Source organism: Penicillium manginii (genome assembly GCF_028828005.1).
Source record: "Penicillium manginii strain IBT 31320 chromosome Unknown utg000010l:1.0-1143873.0:1.0-1144522.0, whole genome shotgun sequence".
NCBI classification, from domain to species: Eukaryota; Fungi; Ascomycota; class Eurotiomycetes; order Eurotiales; family Aspergillaceae; genus Penicillium; species Penicillium manginii.
This window is the reverse complement of record NW_026643111.1, coordinates 1040009-1064600: the sequence shown is the minus strand read 5'-3', so window position 1 is coordinate 1064600 and position 24592 is coordinate 1040009. Positions and strand designations below refer to the sequence as shown.

General features: G+C 48.3%; 9 protein-coding genes across 9 annotated transcripts; 4 read left to right on the top strand and 5 right to left on the bottom strand.

The window, feature by feature from the left end:
* Positions 1-261: 261 nt before the first annotated feature.
* N7533_013258 (uncharacterized protein) lies at positions 262-1953 on the bottom strand (the record flags this gene model as incomplete). The annotated part of the gene is made up of 1 exon (XM_057109908.1): positions 262-1953. The coding sequence occupies one exon, from the start codon at positions 1951-1953 to the stop codon at positions 262-264; it is 1692 nt and encodes a 563-aa protein (XP_056953493.1).
* A 1735-nt stretch (positions 1954-3688) lies between these two features.
* On the top strand, positions 3689-4246 carry N7533_013257 (uncharacterized protein; the record flags this gene model as incomplete). The annotated part of the gene is made up of 1 exon (XM_057109907.1): positions 3689-4246. One exon carries the CDS (start codon positions 3689-3691, stop codon positions 4244-4246), a length of 558 nt encoding a protein of 185 aa, XP_056953492.1.
* Positions 4247-4288: 42 nt separating this feature from the next.
* N7533_013256 (uncharacterized protein) lies at positions 4289-4957 on the top strand (the record flags this gene model as incomplete). The annotated part of the gene is made up of 1 exon (XM_057109906.1): positions 4289-4957. One exon carries the CDS (start codon positions 4289-4291, stop codon positions 4955-4957), a length of 669 nt encoding a protein of 222 aa, XP_056953491.1.
* A 969-nt stretch (positions 4958-5926) lies between these two features.
* Positions 5927-7039, bottom strand: N7533_013255 (isopenicillin N synthase family dioxygenase; the record flags this gene model as incomplete). Its single annotated transcript, XM_057109905.1, has 3 exons — positions 5927-6592; positions 6652-6816; positions 6875-7039. 3 exons carry the CDS (start codon positions 7037-7039, stop codon positions 5927-5929), a joined length of 996 nt encoding a protein of 331 aa, XP_056953490.1.
* Positions 7040-7381: 342 nt separating this feature from the next.
* Positions 7382-8469, top strand: N7533_013254 (uncharacterized protein; the record flags this gene model as incomplete). Its single annotated transcript, XM_057109904.1, has 3 exons — positions 7382-7540; positions 7590-7751; positions 7780-8469. 3 exons carry the CDS (start codon positions 7382-7384, stop codon positions 8467-8469), a joined length of 1011 nt encoding a protein of 336 aa, XP_056953489.1.
* Positions 8470-9648: 1179 nt separating this feature from the next.
* Positions 9649-10653, bottom strand: N7533_013253 (threonine aldolase; the record flags this gene model as incomplete). Its single annotated transcript, XM_057109903.1, has 1 exon — positions 9649-10653. The coding sequence occupies one exon, from the start codon at positions 10651-10653 to the stop codon at positions 9649-9651; it is 1005 nt and encodes a 334-aa protein (XP_056953488.1).
* A 433-nt stretch (positions 10654-11086) lies between these two features.
* On the top strand, positions 11087-17195 carry N7533_013252 (uncharacterized protein; the record flags this gene model as incomplete). The annotated part of the gene is made up of 5 exons (XM_057109902.1): positions 11087-15878; positions 15929-16423; positions 16475-16590; positions 16648-17064; positions 17115-17195. 5 exons carry the CDS (start codon positions 11087-11089, stop codon positions 17193-17195), a joined length of 5901 nt encoding a protein of 1966 aa, XP_056953487.1.
* Positions 17196-17844: 649 nt separating this feature from the next.
* N7533_013251 (uncharacterized protein) lies at positions 17845-23095 on the bottom strand (the record flags this gene model as incomplete). The annotated part of the gene is made up of 16 exons (XM_057109901.1): positions 17845-18058; positions 18120-18494; positions 18560-18640; positions 18700-19312; positions 19384-19448; positions 19505-19555; positions 19614-19685; positions 19734-19857; positions 19913-20239; positions 20294-20456; positions 20509-20959; positions 21035-21332; positions 21428-21661; positions 21711-21981; positions 22043-22813; positions 22868-23095. 16 exons carry the CDS (start codon positions 23093-23095, stop codon positions 17845-17847), a joined length of 4338 nt encoding a protein of 1445 aa, XP_056953486.1.
* A 341-nt stretch (positions 23096-23436) lies between these two features.
* N7533_013250 (alpha/beta hydrolase) lies at positions 23437-24210 on the bottom strand (the record flags this gene model as incomplete). Its single annotated transcript, XM_057109900.1, has 1 exon — positions 23437-24210. One exon carries the CDS (start codon positions 24208-24210, stop codon positions 23437-23439), a length of 774 nt encoding a protein of 257 aa, XP_056953485.1.
* Positions 24211-24592: the final 382 nt, after the last annotated feature.

Here is a 24592-nt window from a genome sequence, read left to right as displayed (position 1 = left end):
TGCGGTGTTCACGGGCATGAAGCTTACTCGAACTCCTACTAGTAGGAATACCTTTCTAACGAAACTAGAATAATAGAATTAAGATTTCATTTAGACGAGCGAATGTGATTCGAAGGTTGTTGTGAACTTGTTTCTCGCTCGGAATTGTATAAACCTATCCCTAGAACATCAACCTTACCCCGAGCGCGTTCCTAGCCTCGTATCAACCGCCAAGTCTGATAATGGATAAGTATGATGTACCGATCTACCTCGATCTGATAGCTAATACTTCTCGGAGATCGTATGTGCGTTGACAACCTCAAAATTAGCCGATCGGAATGGCGTAACCTCAAACTTGGTGAAATTCCGAGCAGAAACCTTCTTCTCGAACAAAATGTCCATTTCAGCCGGTGTTCGCCCCTTGGGTTCTGGAAGACGGAAGAATGACCAGACAAAGCATATGAGACAAAAAGGTGCCCAGATGAACCCACCCTTGCCCTTCAGATTCCAAGCCAAAGGGTTCAGAATGGGCGGGTTCAAGAAGTTGGCAACGATACTGGCGACATTGTAGCAGTTACGAGCAAGAACAGTACTCTTGATTCGAAGACGAGTAGACGGGATCTCAGAAATGAGACAGTAGGTAACAGGTCCAACGGTCAGGTCGTACGTGAAGACGAAAACCATCAAAAGAGCAGCCGAGGCGTAGCTGATTCCTGTATTCTTCCCACTAGGGATACCGAGGAATCCAACCATCATCAGGATGGAGAACAAGATACCAAGACCGGTAACGAACAATTTGCGGCGTCCAACTCGCTGCATCACGAACCAAGAACAGATGGTACCACACCAGCCGACGGCGTTCAATCCGAGTCCGAAGTTGAAGGCTTGCTCGTTGCTGAAGTTGATTTGTTGCAGAAAATAGACAATGTTGCCACCGTACCAGATACCGCAGAAGACTTGGCACATCCAGACACAGCAAACGATCTCTGTGCGGCGGAAATCGACTCCCTTGAAACAGTCCCAGTATGATACACCCTCCCGGGAGAGCTTTTCGTTGGCATTTGTGAGGATCATCAATGCAACGGCATCTGTCGTATCATATTCTGAGATTCCGGGTCTGGACAGGCGATTGAGAGATCGCTTTGCATCTTCGGTTCTACCATTTCGGACGAGCCACCACGGAGACTCCGGTGCGAATAAAACACCAATGATAATTGGAACAGGCCACACCCATTGGATTGCGTATGGAATGCGCCAGCCCCATTGATCAGTACGTCCCAACAGTCCGCGCAGGATTCCGGCAGAGATAAACTGTCCTGTGACCCAGCAAAGGTTGACGTAAGTTGTCAGGTATGGTCGAAGCACAATAGGACTGACTTCGGCGGCGTACGTCGTTGTCAACGTTTGGAAGGCTCCCCATGGGATCCCACAGAGGATTTCACCAATAAGTAGCATGATGATATTTTGGGCGAAAAACATGAGGAAAATAAAGGAAGTCAGTGCAACCAACGCGCCGAGCATAGTCTTCTTGTAGCCGAAGCGGTCCGCAATGAGACCGGCAAATACTAGACCGAAAATCTGGCCAACGTTGGTTCCATTCTGCAGGCCAGTCTGCCAGTTTGACGTAACCTGATAGCCATTTGCTTCGCTGTGGACTCCGAATTTCTCGCGGAAGGTCGGATAGGCGTAGAACGAGCCGAGGAGAGAGGTGTCGTATCCCTCCATGATGATAGCAAGAGAAAGGACGAGCGAGAATCCGATGGCCTTCGGGAAGACCTTGAAGGCCTCGCGATTAGTCAAGCTATGCTCAAAATTGGATGCGCGATGAGCCTGTTCCACAATGTTGGCGAAGTCGGGGATTTGCTCAGACATACGCAGGAGAGCATCATCATCGATTCCGATGATATTCTCCCCCAACGGCTGGGTTGGCACTGCGAGCTTGTGCTCGACATGAGCAGTCGCCTTTGAATCCATGGCAATAGATAGACGTGACTACCAAGATGAAAAGGTCGATGAAGAGGAGTTAGAATCTGAGATAATGTCTCTAAGATAAAGAAGGAAGGAGAGAAGGAATTTGATCTAACTTATATCAGTTTTTGTCCTACACGATCTGACATTATTTGCGCGACATTCGTGGAACAAGGGCATGGATGGCCACCACATGTTCGCTCGAACTTTGACAATTTAACTTTCGCGGGGTTTTCCGGGGAAATACAGTTAAGCTCCAGTTAAAGAATCCTCGTGATGTTTAATTATATCTTAATAAAGTGTTGATATCTTCTAAGCCGAAGCCCTCGCTGTGATTCTCGGTACCACTCAGCAACCGTGTGGGGCTTAAGTTCCACAGACTGGGTGCAACATATCGGTGGCGCAGGAGTGACTCGAGGACGCCACAAAGGTTGGTGAGTGAGTGTCAAGCCTTCAAAGTAGGATAGTACATCCCGCGGTCTAACGCGCTAGAGCTAGTTCAGCCACGAGCTACCTTAACCGAGGTTGAGAATTCAGCGAAGGAAGTTTGTGGCGTGCTCCTCGCTAGAATTGACCTCTAGATATCTCGTATAACAATATTTGTATTTATCAAATTACCGTTGCAGATGCATGGCTGTCGCTATAATTTTCGGGGTTAAAGGTCCCCATATAAGGCCTATTTCCAAAGCCAAGTGGGGTATACTGTCCGAAGAGGTCATAGCATAGTTCCGAGTTCCGTGCTCGCCAATTTAATCTAACATCCATGCATTGATTCAATTTTTCGGGCCGGCATGTAACTCGGTCATTTGATTGAATGGTATGCCAAACCCACTGCTTTGGAATCCCCGCATTCTGCTGCAATGCTGGGGTGTCTGTGTGCTCCAAGACTTCACTAGGGTGAAATTTCAAAGAATGACACATTTAAAGTAAACATACTAGCAGAAAAAAAGAACGATTGTCAAACACAGGTTTCACAAGACCGAGCCTCTGGGTCATTGCATTGGAAGTCTTTCATCATGTATTATGTTACTAAATTTCTCATGGGACTTTATCACCCTCTGCTATGCTCTGCAGCAGTGATATCCCAGCGCTCCATTGCTCAAGGCTGGTCTCTCCAAGCAAGCACCTGCCCTAGCGGAACCCAAGCCTGTGGTGCTGGAGGTTGTTGCCCAAGCAGCCTTTACTGCTTCAGCGCGAAAGCTGCGGAGGTTGCTTCGTGTTGCACTTCAAGTATGCGACGACCTATCTTTCTATGTAATCGATACGACTAGGCCCCGAGCTAACATCGCGGAATAGATTCAGTCTGTGTCGGTGCTATTGAAGGCTCGCCCAAATGTGCAGACTCAAATTGGTCACTGTGGCAAGGATTACAGGGTAATGACTTCTGTTGCCAAGTTGGACTGATTGGTGTCTACCAATCTTCTGGGACTGTTGCTGGTATCTGCGTTTCCTCTGGTCAGACAGGCTCTGCTACCACTGCTAGGCTGGTATTATACCCCGCAAAAGTGTTTAAATACAAACGGCTGACATGTCTGCATCAGGTTTCTGCTGGAACTGGAACTACGGCCACTACGACAAGCACAAGCGCTATTACCACAACCACGACATCTACAAAGTCTACCACAACCACTGCGACACAGCCAAGTAGCACCAAAGCAGTCTTTGCGCATTATATGGTACTTTGCCCAGATTCAAAAGGTCTGTTCATGGGACACTAATGACAATTAACTAGGTCGGCTCCATGACTTCAGCAGAAGCGGTCATCGACGTGAGAGATGCAATGAATGCAGGATTCGACGGCTTTGCCCTGAACACTCACACAATCAGTTCATCAGATACATGGAATATCAACGCGCTGAACTACCTCTTTGCCGCTGCATCGGGAACCAATTTCAAATTATTTATCTCATTTGACATGAGCTGGGGCTTGGATGTCACACAGCTTGCAGCCTTCCTAGCGCCATACGTGAGCCAAGGCGCATACTACAAGGTCAACGGCCAGGCTTTCGTTAGCACCTTCACTGGTGGCACGATCTCTAACGCACAATGGGATTCCGGATTTATTCAGCCTATGACGTCGACCTATGGCATCAAGCCATTCTTTGTTCCTGACTTTGACGACTTCTCTGGCTATCCTAATAGCGTTTTTAGCTCCTATCCTATTCTCAACGGTGTTTTCAGCTGGGAGTCTGCATGGCCAGCCCCCGGAAGCACTCCCACCAATGTCAGCAGTCAAGTGGATTCGGCTGCTTTACAACAAGCTCATGCGGCTGGAAAGCTCTACATGATGCGTGAGTAATTCGAACACAATCGGCGCGCGTTACAAACTTCTAATCAAGTGATGATAGCGATTTCGCCATTACAATTTAAGTACATGGGCAGTGGCGAAGACTGGTATCGTGTCGGCGAAGTAAACCTGCCAGAGCGCATGGCCCAAGTCTTGCAGCTGCAGCCCGATTTCGTAGAATTCATTACCTGGAATGACGCCGGCGAGAGTCACTACGTTGGTGACTTCTGGCAAGAACAAATTGCAGGCAGCAATATCGGAGATTATGCCAATGGATATGATCACAAAGGCTGGTTGCAGGTCATTACGCCATTTATCAAAGCCTACAAGGCTGGCGCGACGAGTATCTCTCAGATTGTCCCGACTACCACTAAACCTGTTGGTGCATTTTGGTACCGCCCTCTTTTGACTACTGCCAGCTGCTCCTCTTCGATTGCCAATTATCAATCGGCTCGTGATGTTGTGAACTTTGCCGTCGTTTTGCCTTCTACTGGATACACTATCAAAGTTTTCAGTAACAACAAATTGATCGGCAGTTTTGTTGGTCAAAAAGGGCTGAACTACAATAGTGTCCTAGGGCTTGCTGTTGGAGGGGGGCAAATGATTCAGGTTGTTGATGGCTCTAATAACATTATTGCATCAGCGAGTGGAACAAAGAGTGTTCTCGCTCAGAGTACCAATGCTACTTGCAATTGGAACTATGAGGTCGTGGGGCTCCCCTGAAAGGCTGGCAAAATAGTGATCCATCTTCTGGGACTGACATCAATTTGAAGGCGAGCTTAACACCCCACTAAAACACCCAAGTAAATATGGCAGTTCGATCTAGTCTACGGCCTTCAATAGCCTAGAAGAAGCTTATTCTTCTCGATCCTTCTATTACTACTGATTTTTGAGTAGCATATTGACCATTAAGTGCACTACTTGGTGGGAACTATGAGCAGCTGACATACGACGCCCCGCGTAGGGAATGTATAGCAGCAGACATGATTGAAAGTGTGAGTTTTAATTTCAGACACCGATCCCAGTTCCACACCAGAGCCACTAAACGCACATGAATGTGCGGGGTCCGGACGAAATATCCTGACTCCTGATAAAGATGAATAGTTTCTTTGACTATTAGATTTGATATCAATTCCCACAAAAGCCGCACCTATCGATTTTACAGCCAAGCTGATCTGCTGCATGGTGAGATACTCCGTTCAGCAACCCAAGGATGATCTGGTTTAGCATGAAGGTTCGATTCCTTTTCTTCCTAATTAGATTTATTTTTCTAGAGATCTTAGGAGATCTTGGGTTCGTATGAAATACTCCAAGTGCTAGGTGAATCATATGTCATTCGGTATTACTCGTGCAAAGGCGGAAGCTGAAAGAGTCACTGTGAAGGCGATGTGATGATCTGGTAGATCCAAGGGTTCACGGAGTGAATCGAGGAGGCCGCAAAGTTACGAAAATAATTTCGAAGCTCCCAGGTGTGAAAGGCAGAAAGTGGACGAATAATTACTAGTTTGTTAGGGTGAATGTAATCAATAGGTAGCAAGCTTGCCAGTTGTATACCACTGGCAGTGATACCCCGAAAACATAGACCTGGAGCCATGGAGTACGACGGTTACATAAGTTTATTGACGGAAATTGACATAATTGAGATCTACCATCAATACATATAATCAATTCAAGTACTCTTAGCACAAAACTCTATGCAGTCGCATAGATACGACTCAATTTACTCTGGTCATACTCATGCGCCACAATATCGTCAAAGACAGCAGGGTATTTTTCACTGACCATGGGTGCCAACGGCTTCAACGATGCTGCTGGGTTAGGCTTTCCAAAGTAAGCAATACAGTGTCGAGCAGGCACCGATCCAGTCTGAGGAGAAAGCTTTTCCGCATTGATAGGAACACGATGACACGCGGAGTAAATACGCTTGTTCATCCAACGCATCATCGAATCGCCTACGTTGACGATCAACGTTGGGAACGTACATTGTACAGGGTAAAATTTGCCGGAGCTTTGATCTTGGACCTCCAGACCACCGGATCCATCCTGCATGAGGAGAGTCAACGAGCCGAAGTCCGTGTGCTCGGCGATTCGGGTCTGGTCGGTCTGGGTGATCCGGCTCTGTGGGACTTCGAGGTAGTGGAGGAGACGCAGTTCACTGGCGCGAGCGTCATGGAGTGAGTCGAAGAAGTGCTCGTCCATTCCGAGGGAGATGGCTAGCGCGCTCATGATCTCAAGATGAAGTCGATAGCATTTCTCATAATAGCCAAGCATGTAATCTTTGAAACCGGGGACATCGGTCTCCTTGGGCCATATGTTCGGGTACATTTCGTTTTCTGGAGCTCCGTGATCGAATGATTCCTAATGAAATAATTTATAATCAATCCCGTTGAACAAATGTATCCTGGCAAGAGAATTACCTTCAGATCGACTACTACCTTGCCGCCGTCTTCGCCGCGCTCGAAACCTGTGACACCCGAGATGTTCTCTTGGCCCACATAACTATAACCTCTGTGGGGGTTTGGCCGCGGAGGATGCGCAAATTCATTTTTCTGCTCTTTGCTGAGCGCAAAAAGTGCCTTGTTCTAGTATGTCGAGGTAACAGCGTTAGCGGTGTCTCGTCTCGCGTGGGCCAACGCTTACGTATTCTAGGCCTTCCGTCACATATTCAGCGCTGAGGCCATGATTGATCAATTTGACGAAGCCATTCTCTCTGAAAGACGCAAGCAATTTCTGACAAAACTCCGACCGTTGAATTTCGTTTCCGCTGTGGAAGTGGGAAAGATCGAGAGTATGTAGCTGATCCATGATGAATCTTGTGCTTGAGTGGAGATGCCAGTCTCACCAAATTCGCGTAATACTTCCCCCAGGCCCCTCGATAGATATAGTACTTGTTCCAGGGTTCCTGCAAGCCTTGAAAAATAGCCCCAAAAAGATTAGTACCTAGTTACTCGCACGAAGTGAGCACACAGGGGCCGAAACGAAAGTGGTACCACCGTGATGTGGCCACTGCCTAGGCGGGCGTCGATCGGCTCACTCCCCCACGTGAGGTGAGAAAGGAAAAGGTAAGAAAAAATCAACTGTAGACTTGGCTTCAAAATTTCGGTAGCTCGAAATTGCTATCGTTTCTCACACAGCAACTCTAGAATCATGGGCGTTGCTGCAGTGGACCTTTCTCGTCTGCAAGGAAGCCCCGCCGAGCGAGAGGCCGTTCTCCTCGCTTTTCTCGAATCGTGCGCATCTCATGGTTTCGTTAAAATAATTGGCCATGGAATTCCGGAGGAAAATTTGAAAGAGCTCTTTCGTTGGGTAAGTTCCCTAAATTGGAGAGAATGATAGCGCTAATGATTTGTTCCAGACCAAAGAATTCTTCGAGTTCCCGGCCTCGGTGAAACAAACAGCACCTCGTCCGCTTGTTGGGCCAAATCGCGGATATATTGCGGTCGGAGGAGAAAAACTCTCTGGAATCTCGGGTTATATGAAAGGAGTGCGAAATCCGATTATGCGAAATGATGTCAAGGTATGCAGCTCCATGTTTCCCTTGCCAGTTCAATATCTCATCTCCGAAGGAATCATTCGATGCAGGCCCCGAGCATGACAAGATCCACCCCACCCCTTGGCCTGTAGGTCCACGCTGTGAGGAATTCAGGGTGTTTATGGAGGCATTCCTGTTGAAATGCTTAGCGGTGCATAATGACCTTCTGCAGCTTCTGGAAGAGGCCTTGCATTTGAGTCCTAATGACCTGACCTCTCGCTGCTCTGCTGGAAACAGTGAGCTGCGCATCACACACTACCCACCTGTCCCGATCGCGCAGTTGAGAACAGGGTCCACATATCGTATTTCTGAGCACACTGATGTTGGAATTCTCACATTGCTCTTCCAAGACACGGTGGGCGGACTCGAGATCGAGGGACAAACCAAGTCCTCGGAGTTTATCCCAATCGAAAGTTCAAATCTCAATGAGATGGTAGTCAATTGCGGCGACACCTTGCAGCGATGGACAGCGAATTATCTTCGTTCTGCAAACCATCGTGTGACATACCCGCCAGGGTTGCAGGACGCAGAGGCTTTGGTTCCAGCTCGATACTCGGTGGGATTCTTTGGTAAGGCGAACATGTCCGCTTCTATGGCCGCACTGCCAGAATTTTCATCACGTTTAGAGGGTGGAGTGGATATGGATGAGAAGACCGCCCAGGAGTATTATAACTACATGCACGAAAGAACGGTTGCTGCATAATTTCATTCGCACTTTTGTGTAAGTGATTCTTTCAGTTGAAATTTGATTCAAATGCGACACACTTGAAGATCAGAGAAGGGACGTACAACAAAGTAACTTCTAGTACACTAGGTACCAAAGAATTAATTCACCTATACCTACTAACCAGGTAGGTCACGGTAGTATAGATGTTAGGTAACAACTTTGGAAAGTAACTTGAAGTACTCCGTAACTATTAGTACTATCTACCCTAAGGGGATATATGTAAACGATTGAAGCCTTCGGTGCCTGGGCACGTGTCTAAACACGTGACCCGAGCGGCCGCTCATGTATAGACAGTTGCGATGGGGGGGAGCTTCTCTCCTTCTCTCTCTCGGCTTTATACCTTCGTTCAATACTACTGCTATCTTTCGAAAGATCTGAGTCCTTACAATATATCTTACCATAATAATTAATATCTCCAGCGTTATCAACTAGCTTGGTACTAAGAAAAAGATCAAATTTAATAGATACATTATTGTTGGGATACTAAGACATAATTGTTCCCCCTTAACTATGGTACCTACTAGTAAACTGGGAAATGGCAGGTCACTTCGGACGGTGTGGCTCGCTTAAAGTTCTGAAACACCTGAGCACGTTACTATAGTAGTCCCCGGTTATACCGGACCTGCTTTTCAGGGATTTTCACCAATATAGCTGGTTGACCATGTGTCAAACATTGCAAATCCTATGCTGTATACAGGGGATTCCCCCTAGATTCCGGATCCCTAAGATGGTTTTCGATTCTCCGTTCAATGTAAGTGATTTATCAGCCATTTTACCAATTTTGGCACAGCCACGGAATGGCCTATCAAATAACTAACTGCCAAGCCCCATTTATCACGTAAGGGGGTGTCCTTGACTATCTAAAGATACCGACACTAGTAGTAACAACACCATATCAAAGCAAAATATATATACCCACCAGATGTAAACCGCCCGCGGGTGGATAGGACATATGCCCATGTGTCTCAAACTTGAACTTCCAGCTTGTAACTTGAAAAAGTCAGTCATGGCCGGGGACTACTAGTACAGGACAAACAACCTTGGAAGAGGGTTTAACTTAGACCCCTGGGTTCGGAAGCGGGATGTGAAGCCCTGGAGCGCGATGTGTAAACTTGAACTTTGAAATTGAGGTAGATCGGTGGGACTAGGCAATTGTCATAGACGTGCTCTTCCAGCTACTAAACATTCATCAAATACCAACAAAAGTCGCTGCACAGCATCCTCGCTAATCTGATAATGGATCACCAAGCGCGGACCGTCTAATTTCACGCCGTATCTAGCCCCAACTTCAGCAAAAGCAGTTGCGGAATACCCTGCGGACCGAATATCCAACCACACGATATTGGTTTCAACATTACGAGTTAACTTCCCTTTCCGTTGTTGCCATTCATTACCCATTCTCTTAGCCATGCGGTGCGACGCGCGGAGTCCATCCGCCCGCTCGCCGCGTCCCTCCCACCCGAAATTCTCGTCGATCGCAGCACGCATCATCACAGTGATAACACCAGTCGGTCGCAAGCCTCCCCCAAGTGCTTTTCGAATTCGTCTCGCGCGGGTGATCAGCGCCCGCGAGCCAAGAACCATCGTACCGATCGGCGCACCCAGATTTTTCGAAAAATCCAAAAATACCGTGTCGAATAAGCTACAATACTCGCGCATGGTACCCGCCCCTGCAGCAACGGTTTGAAAAAGACGCGCACCATCCAGATGTAGTCGAATCTCGTGTTTTCGCGCCCAACTGCAGATTCGGCGCATTTCTGTCAGGGGAGTGATCGCTCCGTGGGCGGTGTTCTCCAACGAAATTACCTTCGTCGGCGCCTTTTGCACATCATCAGTTATGATCGCCCGGGGCTGAATATCCTCCAATGTCAGGTACAAATTATTTGCAGGCATGACGGCTTGGATCATGGCGCCGGTGAGATATGCTGTACCCCCGGCTTCAAAGTTGACGATGTGGGCGCGCTTGTCGGTCAACAGTGAGTAGGGCGGTTGTTCGAACAGCACGCGCAGGGCAATCTGGTTTGCCATAGTACCGGTCAAGGCAAAGCAAGCGTCTTCGCAGCCGGCCATCTGCGCCACGGCTGTTTCCAGCTGTTGGGTCGATGTATCCTCCCGAAAGACATCGTCGTCAAAGGTCGCCTGGACGAGGGCATCGAGCATTCGAAGCGTCGGTGTAGTGTGGGAATCGGCTATTCATCAATACTCCTGTTATTTCCTCCGTTTACTGCATGATGCACTGGAAGAAATGGGCATACTGCGAAAATCATATTGGGCGTGGCCGGGAGACCCCCATGTTGGTCTCGACATGATGAGATCGACAATTATTTCACGGTCGCACAGCAACGTAGGGTTCATCTATTCGACACAGGAATCCGTCATCTCTCATACTATCTCGACCTCGATTCCCCCGGAAATGGGGGTTGTGAGGTTGTGACGGGGCCAAAAACCAGGTGGCACCACCATGTTGAGCCCACGATGGAACGTGTCAGACAAGGGGAATGAGAACAAGTGTATAATGTAACATTTGACCGAGTGAATTCACCCTGGGAATTTCTTTGCAATTTTGATTCCAGGCTCCATCTCTTGCGATACCATGTCGAAGACTACCAGTGAGGAAGATGATTGTCCTACCCCGGACTCGCTGCCCACAACAGCCTCTTCCATCTCGCTCCACAACCACATCGAAGTCTCCGAGCAAATAACAGAATATTATCGAACAAAAAGCCGAAAAGAAAATTTACGACCACCAGCACTATTGCTGGCCGCGCAAGAAGAGAGAGCCAATGTCTATGCCATCTTCGGCGGTCAAGGGGTTTCGAGTCCCCTTCATGAATTGCAGGAGCTGTATGCAGAGAATCATCACCTCATCGGAAGTTTAGTTCAACAGTCGTCCTGTCACCTGCAGCGCCTGCTAGAGGAAAATGCCCGGTTTGCATCGTACTATCCCGCAGGATTGGATATCAAGTCATGGATTTTGCACCCAGAGGATCAACCGCCATCACACGAGCTTAACAGAGCACCAATCAGTCTTCTGGTGATTGGTCTTCTCCAGTTGGCCAATTATCAAGTATTGATTCATGCTCTCGGTGTCACTCCCGGTCAAATGTCCACCTTCTTCCGCGGCATCGGCGGTCATTCACAGGGTATCGTTCCCGCCGTGATGGTGTCTTCTGCACAAGACTGGGAATCTCTCGACCGTCTTTCCCTCGACGCGCTGTCAATTCTTTTCTTCATTGGATGTCGTGCACAATCGTGCTTTGATGTCCCCTCAGTGAGCGTTGAGGCACTCGCAGAATCGGAGTCTCACGGGGAAGGAGTTCCTTCGTGCATGCTACGTGTTCACGGGCTATCTATCGATTCGTTGCATGCCCTCATTAATAAGATAAACTCACAAATTCCGGATTCGCAAAAAGTTGAATTAGCCCTCGTCAACGGGCCACGAAACTTTGTATTAGGTGGTCCTCCTGCAGCCTTGTATTCTGTCAACCGTTACTTGCACCGGATCAAGGCTGCCCCTGGAGTATCGCAAGCCCGCGTTCCATCCAGCCAGCGCAAACCAGACGTGGCCACTAGTTATCTGCCAATAACCGTCCCGTTCCATACTTCTCACTTGGCTACTGCCTGTATGTTGACATTACACGACCTCCGCAACATGTATCTCGCCCGTTCAAACCTTCAAATATCAGTCTACGACACTGCCGATGGCTCCGATTTGAGTGATGGCACGGGCCGGGATCTCATCCCTGATCTAGTTCGGATGATCATGATTCGCCAATTGGACTGGACCAAAACAGCAGACTTTCCCAAAGCTACACATCTGGTAGACCTTGGTCCCGGCACCAGCCAAGATGGGATCGGCATGTTGACAGACAAACTCAAACTGGGCTCGGGCGTGCGAACGATGATTTTCAGTGCTGGCAAATCTTCATCACCTGAATTCGGTGATCGGGAAGAGTTACTAAACCATACCTGTGTTACATCCGGCTGGGATTGGGTTGAGCAATATGGACCCAAACTCGTTATTTCCAACGCGCCGATCATCGAAACAAAGTTGACCAAACTCCTAGGCTTACCTCCACTTATGGTCGCTGGAATGACACCGACAACCTCCTCTTGGGAGTTTGTTGCAGCTACAATGCGCGCTGGATACCACATTGAGCTTGCCACAGGTGGATTCCACGACGCGGGGACTTTGGAGGCAGCGATTCGTTCTGTTGTTGAGAATATCCCCCCGGGGCGTGGTATCACATGCAATGTCATCTACGCGAATCAACGGGCTTTGAAATGGCAGCTAGCCGTCATCAAAAAGATGCAAGCTCAGCATTATCCTATTGAAGGCCTCACCATTGGCGCGGGAATCCCATCCCCCGACGTTGCATGCTCTTATATCCGGGATTTGGGAGTGAAACATATCTCGTTCAAGCCTGGGTCAGTACAGGCCGTGAAAGAGGTGGTCAACATTGCCAAGCTAAACCCCGACTTTCCCATCATACTACAATGGACTGGTGGCCGAGCAGGTGGTCACCACTCGTTCGAGGATTTTCACGAGCCAATACTCCAGACATACCATCGTATTCGATCGTGTTCAAACATTATTCTCGTGGCAGGTAGTGGATTCGGAGACGCTAACGAGTCATATCCTTACCTGACTGGCGAGTGGTCCACCGGTTTCGGCTTCGCACCCATGCCATTCGACGGCATCCTGCTGGGCAGCAGAGTCATGGTAGCTCGAGAAACGCGCACGAGTGAAGATGCAAAGTCCTTAATTGTTGAGGCATCTGGTACCCCAAATCACGAATGGGAGCAAACTTATGATCGACCCGCTGGCGGTATCGTGACAGTCATCTCGGAAATGGGAGAGCCAATCCACAAAATCGCGACACGAGCAGTGCAGTTTTGGTCAGAACTTGATAAGACAATTTTCTGTCTTGACAAAGCCAAGCAAGTGAAAGTACTTGCGAAGAACAGAATGAGCATTATAAACCGCTTGAATTCAGACTACTCCAAGGTCTGGTTCGGTCAGACGACTTCTGACAAAATAGTCGATATAGAAGATATGACCTACGAGGAGGTGGTGTCCCGGTTTATTGATCTAACCTACCTCAAGGACCGGGGGAGGTGGATCCATCCATCCTACTGCGACTTGTTGCTGGAGTTTCTCATTCATCTGGAATCTCGCTGGATAGCGTCCTCAAGCGCAAAGACTAGGATATTTCGAGCAAGGAGTGACGATACTATTGATCCTACTGGTTTCTTACAATCTCTGCATGACCGCTATTCTCAGAACTTGAAACAACTCATCAGCAAACAAGATGAGGGCCTGTTCACAGCAATGTGCAGAAAAAGCGGGCGGAAGCCAGTTCCATTTATCACTGCCCTGGATGACAAGTTTGAGTACTATTTTAAAAAAGACTCGCTTTGGCAGTCCGAGGATCTCGCGTGTGTTTACGACCAGGACGTCCAACGAACATGCATCTTGCATGGCCCAGTGGCAGCCAAATTCTCAGACCGGTCAGATCAGTCAATCTGTGAAATCTTGGGTGAGATTCACCGAGGGTATATTGGGAGTCTTGAGCGATCTGGACCGGTACGCCTGGAGCCCTCCGACGCTCAAAATCGACCCGCTGATGCGCAGCTGAGAGCTCAATCGATCCAAATCGAAGGAAAGTATCTCAACAATGAGCAGTTGTGGTATCAGAGAATCACTCAGGGAAGGTCCACACATTGCAGGGTCGCCTTGGTTGCTCAAACAGTGACCAGAGAACGGAAAATCTTCAGTAACCCAATAAAGTCACTGTTCAAACCTCGTGAAGGAATATGGATCAACGTGGAAGAAAATTCATCGGGCGCAGAAGTTCTTTCTATCTACGAAGGAACCGAGACCAGCGAGGGGAGGAAGGTTACGGAGCTTCAAGTCTCTCCAGATGGCCTGATCGATCTCGAAATTATCAATTACGAGACAGCACATGGTCAGCCAGCCTCGTTGAAATTGCAGTTTGGTCCTGGGAGTGCACTGTATCCCTTGATGGATCTTACATCAAATTTGAATGAACAGGTGAAGGAACTCTATCACCGTATCTGGTTTGGCGACGAGCCGACCATATCTAGGCCATTCGAAATCGCCTCTGAATTTGATGGAGGGAAATTTAATGTTTCGACAGAGAGCCTCCGCCTCTTTGCCACCAGCATTGGAAATATGAGTCAAATTCAACGCACGAAATCGCGGAGAATTGCCCCATTGGACTATGCTGTTGTGATCGCGTGGAAGGCATTGATCAAGCCATTGTTTGTCCTGGATGCGAATTTGCTACGTCTCATTCACCTACAGAACTCGTTTGAATGGGTACAAGAAGCATCTTGTATACAGGAGAACGATGTTGTTTCAACGACGTCACGCCTCTCATCTGTTATCCCGCAAGAATCAGGTACTCTGGTGGAGGTAAAGGCTAGCATCAATCGGGAGGGCCTACCCGTCGTCCATATCACCAGTCAGTTCTTGTTGCGCGACGCTGCGAATATTCATCCTCATATCACTTCATTCAAGGATGTCGATGAGAAATCTTGGGAGGTGGTGCTTGACACTGCCAACGCAGTTGCGATCCTTGAATCCAAGCCGTGGTTCAAGCCCCATGAAGTTCATGTGAACCTGCTTGGGAAAATTATCATTTTCCACCCACGATCAAGATATTTCTACTGCCCGACGGGTGACGTGAACCGGATCGAAGTGTCGGGAACTGTCCACGTACTGAGCAGTCGTCAGGAAATAGAAAAAGAGGTCGGCACCATCTGTTGGCAGTCTACCGTGTCGACCAATATTGTGACAGGGTACCTCAATCGCCATGGTCACCCTTCAACAACCCGGGTTCTCTTCGACACCCCTCTCGATTTGCAGGTTGTTCCGGATACATTGATCTCACCTGCAGACAACACCCTGTATGCCCGGGCCTCCGGTGACTTGAATCCAATTCACATTTCCAAGTCTATGGCCGCCTATGCAGAGCTGCCAGGCACCATAGCACATGGCATGCACACGAGTGCAAGAGTCCGAGGGCTGCTCAGCAACCACATGTGTCGGAATGATGAATCGCTTTTCCACAGTTTCAAGGTGGCTTTCACCGGGATGGTTCTGGCGAATGAACCACTCCAATTGGATGTCCAGCATATTGGCATGCTTGAGGGGCGTCGGATCATCCAATTTACCGCGCGGGACAAAAGTGGACATACTGTCGTCAAAGGAGAAGCGGAAATGCGAAATGCTCCTACCGCTATACTTTTCACGGGCCAGGGTAGCCAGCAGAAGGGGATGGGGATGGATCTTTACCAATCAAGTGTGGTTTCCAGAAAGTTGTGGGACCGAGCAGACACTTATTTCCTCAAGACATACGGTATGCAATCGTCGGCCATCACTGAATTCCGCGCTAACATTCTCTCCCAGGTTTCCGCATTTCTGAGATCGTTATCAAAAACCCCAAAAGTCTAACTGTTCGCTTTGGTGGCATTCTAGGACGCAAATTGCGGGATAATTACAGGTCACTTCAATACCTAGCGCCGAAAGCTCCGGGGGAGTTGAAGTTGAAAGCAACACAAATATTCCCTGAAATCGACCATACGACAACTTCTTATACATTCAGATCGGATACCGGGTTGCTATCTGCCACACAGTTCACGCAACCGGCTCTTACTCTGATGGAGCTAGCTATCTACGAGGATCTCAAATCTCGCGGGGTACTTTCTCCCACAGCAACTTTTGCTGGTCATTCTCTTGGAGAGTACGCGGCCATTGCAGCATTCGGAAAATTGGTGCCCCTTGAGACATTGATGGCGATTGCCTTTTATCGCGGGCTTTCTATGCAAATTGCCGTTCAACGCGATTCCGCAGGCCGGTCGGCGTTTGCCATGTGTGCGCTGAATCCGTCCAAACTCTCCCCAGGTATGTATTTTTAGTCGATGAAAACAACACCCAGCTCTGACGAGTTTATAGCCATGGATGGAGATCAAGTGGAACTCATTGTGAAAACCATATCCGAGGAAACTGGTAGGCTGATTGAAATTGTTAATTACAATGTTCAAGGTCAACAATATGTCTGCGCTGGTGATGTCGGTATCCTCCCATCATACGCAGCATTATGCAGCTCTCATACTGATACCGACTAGGTTCGCGCTCTTCTTTGTCTCACCAAACTTCTAGACTCGCTGTTCCAGCAGGTCCCTAAATTCAAGATCGGCCACGGCAAATCATCACTCATTGAAGTTATCCAACAGGCCATGGCCCGAATTTTGCCATCTATTCCGAATTCTACCCTCAGTGCCGAGGACCTTCCCCGTGGCAAAGCTACGACACCACTTGCTGGAATAGACGTTCCCTTCCATTCTAGTTTCATGAAGGATGGTATTCCAGCGTTCCGCCAATTTTTGTATTCCCACATTGCATGCAACTATGTGGATCCACAGAGGCTGATCCGTCGATATGTGCCGAATTTAACTGCGAGGCTGTTTGATATCGACAAGGACTACTTCGAAGTGACAAATTCCTTGACAGGATCTCCTGTCCTGACAAAGGTGCTTAATCAGGTACGAAAATCATTGATATGCGCGGGGAGTCCATCGTTAATTATTCGCAGTGGGACGAAATTCACGCCGAAACGGAAGATCCGGCTCGTATTGTGCGGTTGTTAAGAGGATTGCAAGAGAAAGTGATGTGATTATAGGCAGAATGCCACAGGCAACGCGCACGGTTACATTTCGTCTTATCATTTTGGCTTTATTGGCTATCAAGTTGCTTTGACAAGTTATTGGTTTCATTTTGACAAATTGAGACTCGCAGATACCTATTGGAGTTTAAAGGAGTCGGAAGGAGTTTTGGTGATGTCCGGAAGGCCTGGGCGGGATGATGACTAGCTCAGGATGTCAATATGAAGGGCAATATGATTTCTTTTCTCTCTATTAGGCACCAGTCACACGTAGATATACAATTCATCATAATCAACCCGCCCATGTGAAGGAAGGGAGATCTCTACATTCCTGCGCGGCATCTTTGCGAGTTGAGTCTTCAGCTGAATCGGCCTTCGTGCGAGTGAGCGCCATGCCAACGAGCGTTCTCCTCTTCACTACGTATATCCATTTATCTTCCTCGTCCATCGATTCCATCTGGTCTGTCGTCCGAGGCTTTTGTGAGAGTAATCTCCAGACCTCGAACTTCGAAAGTTGAGGCCCTTTATGCCTCAGAATAATACTGATGAGCCTTGAAATACCAGCCTATTATTTGGCAGTACCTAGGTACCGTTTGGAATTCATCACAAAAGAAAAACTCGTGTACACCTATATGATACTACTTCAATGTTATATATCTAGTTAATCACGTAAAAACAGCTCAACTAGCCTCGAAGCTGAGTTTTCAAGCAGTTCGACCGGGTTACCCATCTCCACCAGCTCACCATCATCAAGGACAGCGACCAGGTCATATAAGCCAACATGCTTCAACCGATGTATAACAGAAACGATGGTCGTTCCCGGAAGGCCTTGATTGACAAGCTCATGGACCTTTTGATCGGTCGCAGGGTCGGCACTACCGCGGCAGGTTAGTAGAATTCGAAAAAAAAGTAGCAAGTTGACTGTTCTAGACCAACCTGGATGTTGCCTCATCCAAAACTAATATTTTGCTTTTTTTGACCAGTGCGCGTGCAAGGCAGAGTTGCTTCTTCTGGCTACCGGAAAGAGATTCGGCGCTTGTATCATCTGCTTTCCCGAATCGCTCTTTGACAGATTCCCACAATTCGGCTTGTTCTAATGCTTCAATGACATCTGTGTCAGAATGCTGATTTTCAGGGTCAACATTCAGTCGAATTGATCCTCCTAGGATCACCGCATCCTGGGGGACGATAGAAAGCGCAGAGCGAAGAATTTCGTGGGGGACCCGGAATATGTCTTGCCCATCGATCGAGATGGTGCCAGATATCGGATCAAGCATACGGAAGAGAGCCATGCATAACGTCGATTTTCCACTTCGTGAATTACTGATGTCAGTTCCAATTCCTTTCAAATTCAAGTTATTGTGTAAGCCGCTAACCTGCCACTTCGGCCACATATGGCAACCTTCTTTCCTGCTGGGATATCGAGTGAAAGTGATTTGACAGCAAGTAGGTCGGACCTGATTTCGGTTAGGTTTTATCAAAGACTGTGTATTTCGAGCGACTGTTATCCACTCACTCGTACCCAAGGCATAGTTCCTGTATTTTAATGGCCCCGAGCTCGGGCCAGCTTGTCGACGGATTAATTGGCGAGTCTGTGGACTCTTTCGGGGTTTCCTCGGAGAAGTATTTCACGCGCTCAACTGCCGCCAGACTATTCTCTAAGGTACACCACACATCAACCAAGTCGGCCAAACTTGGTCCAAAGCTTGTCAGATTGATCAGCGCAACACCCAAAAAGCCGCCCGAGAGACCACGAGTGGCTGTTGTGACACCAACTAAGATCAACGCCAGACCGAGATTCACCAAATTCAGTACCAAACCGAGCCATCGCTGCGCACAGAGGAGGAGATAAAACGGCTTCTGGGATGAATCGAGTGCTGCGGCAAATCTTTTCTCAAATTCGCTCTGCATATCGAAGGCGCGAACTACTTGCAGGCCATTCAACAATTCAATAAACTCCGTATACAACGGACTCTTGGCTTCGATATCAAAGAATCGTAATTGCCGTGACGTTCGAATGTATAGCCGTTGAGTGAGAATACAGACTCCGAGAATGAAAGGGATGGTGGCACCAAGATAATGTGAAGACGCAGCAATAATGACAAGTTGTGCGACGCAGGTTGTGAAAGCTGGATATATACTTGGATTAGTACTGAATCGTATGGTCAGGTAATGGGAAGATACAAGGTTTGAAACTGACAAATAATGGTGTTGGCGAAGGCCATAGGCAATTCCATATCGACCAAAGCCATATCCTGACTAAATCTATTCGAACATTCAGAAAAACGATTGGTATTCAGCTTATTTAATGGAAGACAAACCGGTTCACTGTGATTCCTGGATCTGTGGAAGTGAACACAGATGCGACGGCCCTGTGAATGTCAGAAAAATTGTTCACTAACACTTTCAAGGTCCGAAAAAGAGACCCACCGCTCAACAGTTTGGACAAGTTTCAAATGCAGAGACTCCGCAGAGTCCTTCACCATGTTGCAAAGCATGAGCCTGTTTCCTGTCAGACCAGGGAGTGAAGTGTCGATGATTGAGACAAACCATGAAGCAGCAATCAGTGAAAATACGGCCAGGAATCCGAAAACAGCGTAAACACCGATCCAGTAACCCAGCCTGTTATTGGGATGATCCACGTTAGAGGCAGTCCACCATTCGAGCCAAATTTCTGCAAGCAAAATAGATCAGTGACGATCGTGAAATATCTACAGGGGCTGACTCACGGGGAAACGAGGAGAAAAATACATAAGATACGACCAGTAAGACAGCGAGGGCCAACTTCCTGTAGCCCAAAGAGGCAAAGTAGTATTTGTATGCACCCAGCTCACCCCTCCGACGGTCGCGAGGGTCCGAAGCCGAAGTCTCAAACCTGGCCTCTAGGGCAAAGGCGAACGGATTCCTGGAAATAGAAATTGGCGCCTCATTAGGATGCTTCCCTGGCGCGATTGGGTCCTCGGAAATTCTATCAGCATCGACTGGGGATCTGCGTTCGAGAACCGTGCCATCGCTATTGAGCGTGATGATCTGGTCAAACAGACTTGAGTTTTTTACTAGAATAATCTTGTTATTTTTGCACATTTGACTCGGCTCTTCCCATCTCTTACCATTCTGAGTTGCAAGGATAGCTGTTATTCCCATCTGCTTCATCAAGCCATCGGCACCCAGCAAGCGATCGAAAATGTGATGTATGGAGAGGTTATCAATTCCTGAAAGAGTGTCATCCAGCAGAACAAGTGAGCGACGCGAGTATATGGCGCGCGCTAAAGACTATTGGAGGGTTAGCTGCAACTTTAAATGTACTATAATAAGATATGCTGACAATTCTCTGCTTCTGCCCTCCACTCAGGCTCGTGCCTCCACTGCCGACCTTTTTTTCGCCTAGCGTGTGGACGATGTCTTCCATTGCACACGCATCAATCACGGTTTTGTACCAAGCCTCATTGTATGGCATTCCGGCGATGATGTTACTGCGAACAGTGTCATTTCTGAGCCATGGTTGTTGTGAGCAGTATGCGATACCGGTTTGCACGTCGAATGCGGAGTCGAATTGGATCGAGTCAAGTGGACATGGAAGCTCTCCCAAGAGAGCCTCAAAGAGAGTAGTCTTGCCACATCCAGACGGCCCAACCACTGCTACTAGTGTCTCGCGCTTGATTTGGAGGTTGAGCTCCCGCAATATGGGCTCGCTGTCTTTAGTGCGCCAAAACTTGCCGTCTACAATATTGAGCAAGTCAGAATGCAGCGTTATTGAAGATGACCCTCTGCTGCTGCTATTGAATTCGATATAATCAGCGCATGTTTCCACTTACAAGACAGGACAAAATCCACATTGGTGCGATACATACGCTGGCTTTGGCTCAACTGATAGCACTTTCTCGGCAGACGTGGTGGCCGAGTTCATCAAGTATCTAGTGTCATTTCGGGAATCGCGCTGGAGGAAATTTCCTATGCGTTCGAAGCAGGCAAACATTGCAATCACGCCAGGTAAACTTTGAATAAGAATACTGAGCGGACTGCTCAGGAGATTGAAGATCGAAAGTGCTGGGAAGGCCGTCGCAGCCAAAAGTGTGTTCCCATGATGTGAAGCGAGCGCAATATATACTGCAAAGCCCACCATGGGGGAAAGTGTTGGCGTGGTGAACGCTTGAATGAAATCAGCCTCAAAGTCCACCGATTTTAAGGAACGTACCGAGCCCACACTGACTACTAGTAGGTACCCAGGTATGAGGGGAACATACAAAGACCAATCCCAACAGTCAAGAATCGTCGCATGGCCAATGATACAGCTAGTTCGGTTTCCCGCATACCTTGCAGTATCACGGATGAATATTTGCTTAGACCGGACATTTTGATGCCTTTCATGGACGTGAGTATTTCCGTGGTAACGCAGACACGCTTCTCCACGGCTTCAACCCAGCGCTTCTGTGCATTGCTGATGCTTTTACCAAATGTCCCAATCACAAGCATGCTGCCTTTGACCTGTCAGCATCCTAATGTTTGATCTCATCGAATATAACTTACAGATCGACACCACGATCGGAGCGATGGCTCCCAGACCAAGCTGCCGTTTGAGAAGCCACAATGCTACGCCAAATGTGAAGAAACTTACAAATGCTTCGTGAACATAATGCAAGCCTTGTATAATGCGCTCAACATCGGTACTCATCAGTGTCAGTGGGGCCATATCGGATTCCTGCAGTTCAAGGGACTTCCGGAAAATAAGAAGAACAAGAGTTCCTCGTACTGCGGTAATAAAGCGCACAATTTGGTATTGGCTATATGCCGTCGTGAGCTAAACATAGTTAGAAAATTGACTAGATTTTTGTTTGACGATCGAACGTCGTATAACTCACCGCAATTCCCAGGTAAACCAATCCGTACGCGACGAGTAGACCCCATGCCACACTCTGAGGATCAGTGTCGTCGCGAGCGTCATACCAATTCAAAGTCCGTTGGATAAGAAAAGGCTGTATGAACTGAAATGCAGCCTGGGCGAATCGTGTGGGAGTTGGGATTAGAAATAGCCACCGAAATTCCCATGCGAGAAGCAAGAACAGATTACGCTTGCTTCTTCCAATGACCTTCTTCTCCCATATCACACCGACAGTGCGCGACAATCCTGCGCTATTGAATTCGGCTTCGCATTGAGAGAGCTCCGGGAGTGACAGTGACTTTCCAGCAATACCCCGCCACATGAGTGGATTGAGCCAGACAACAAAGACGCGGTTGATGATGCCGCTGAGTGCCTCGGGCGGGTATTTGTTGTAGGGGGTGTTCAAGACATTTCGTTTGGTGATCTCTTCAGCTACTAGGAGCAACACTTTCACCCCTAGAATGGAAGATAAGATGCCCAAGCATGCCTTCGTTTCGTCTGACTCGGCGAGAAGTATAATGCGTGCGATGTCGGTGACTCCCCATGCTGTTGTAAATAGTTGTCCGAAAGACGAAGCGCGAATCTCCCACGCGTGGCTGACCACAACCACCAGTGAAAGAAATACCGAACAGCAAAATTGCAGGGCCGCGGCACAAATGGCGAAGCGTCGGGCGGCGCCGTGGACGGAGCCCAGTGTAGCGACTGTGACGAGGTATGCGATGTACAAAATCATCAACAGCGTGCAAAGTATCTAAAGAAACGTTATCATACAGATCGCTGAAGCTCTCATAGGAAGCAAAAATACCCATTTCGCGAAGACTACGCGTCCGTAAAGCGCGACCTTCTTGGTCGGACGCTGCCACAATCTCCGTATCGACCAGAATGAGAAGCCAACAATTCCAAAGCTTGACAACACGATAGTTAAAATGACATTTCCGAATAATAGTTGCAAATCACCAACAACACTCTGGCCGTGGAAGGGTGGGATTGAATTGACAACTTCTCTGGCATGATAGCCAATATTTGCACGCATCGTTGGTAAATTGGTCCCAAAAGGCGCCCAGCGAAAGGTATTCGAGCTTGAATCAATCTTTCAGCATATTTGAAACTGAAATTGACGTTTAGGCATTCATGAAGGGGCGTCAGACGCCCCGCTAGACCAAGTCAGCCGCTGTTTAAGTGGTACCACCCCTGGACACGCCAACCTTGGAATTTTCATCTACCTAGGTATTGAACTTGAATTTCCATTTTATCTTGAATTTGTCATACTTATATACATTACAACTATTATTTTTCGGATATGGAGCTTGAGGCTTCTTTACCCATGTCCTGCGGGAAAGTTATACTGGTATGTTCAACACCGTCTAATCGACGTTAAAGCTTGACAAATCCCTCGGGAAGGTCTTTGTGTTCAACCCACGCCGCGGCAGTCTCTGCAAAAAGCCGCGGATCCTGGCGATTCCAAGGATGTCGCATTTCCAAGTGCGTATACGCGATAGTCTCTTCATTTAGCTCTCTCCCGATCATCATCAACTTCACAGCATCACCCGAGCTATCCTTTGTAGGCACCAATCCTCCTTTCCCCGCAGCAACAATCAAAGTGCGCGCAGACCATGGCGATGGCCACTGTGTAGGTCTCTCCGGTGATACGATCTGGCGACACAGGTCAAGTGTACAGACATTGGTATCGATACGCGGGATATCGGCACCATCCATTGCCCAGCTGATAAGAGACCGGCCAAGGCAGTTCTCCACACGCGGCATCGCCCACGCTGCGTAAGGAATATACGGCGTAAGTGATGTTTGAGGGAACATCCCAAACCCCGAGACGAAGACAGAGTTCACCACATCTGGTTCGAGACAGGCCAGGCGGATAGCGACCTGAGCACCCAAACTATGGCCGACAATGTGCGCTGGTCCATTCGCGTGTAAACGGATCATCTGGGCAATCTGTCGCGCTGCCAGATCCACCGAGAACGGCAGGCTAGCGGACCTGCCGTGACCTGGAAGATCTGGGACCAAGAGGTGGTAAGACGTGAGGTGGGGGATCACAAGATCCCAGTAGAGACCAGATACCAAGGCGCCATGAATCAGTACGACTGTGGTCTTGCCGGTGTTGTGTGCAGTATGGTACAGCTCAAGAGACATAGCGAAATGATACGAGAGTAGAGCAGTGAGGGGGCACTCAGACTTCTCTTTGACGGTGTGTCCACCTCGGTGTGTCCACTTCGGTGGTGCCACCGATGTCCGTGCCCAATCGCCGATCCCGCAGATCTACCGAGCTTCTAGATTTCTCCCCAAATTGGGATTTCAAGTAAGCAACCGTAGAGATCAACTAGCATCGAAAACGTGTGGTTATGAGGTAGGCAGTACGTGATTAAATCATTAAAATGATAGGCCACCCAGGTGGAAAGAACTAGGTACTAGTAGGAGGTGTAAGTGATCACACTGCGGGCAGAGACTTGGACGTGTTAAAGTTTCAGATCGAGCGGGCCACCCCATGAACTCCAATAAATATGGCAAATTACAA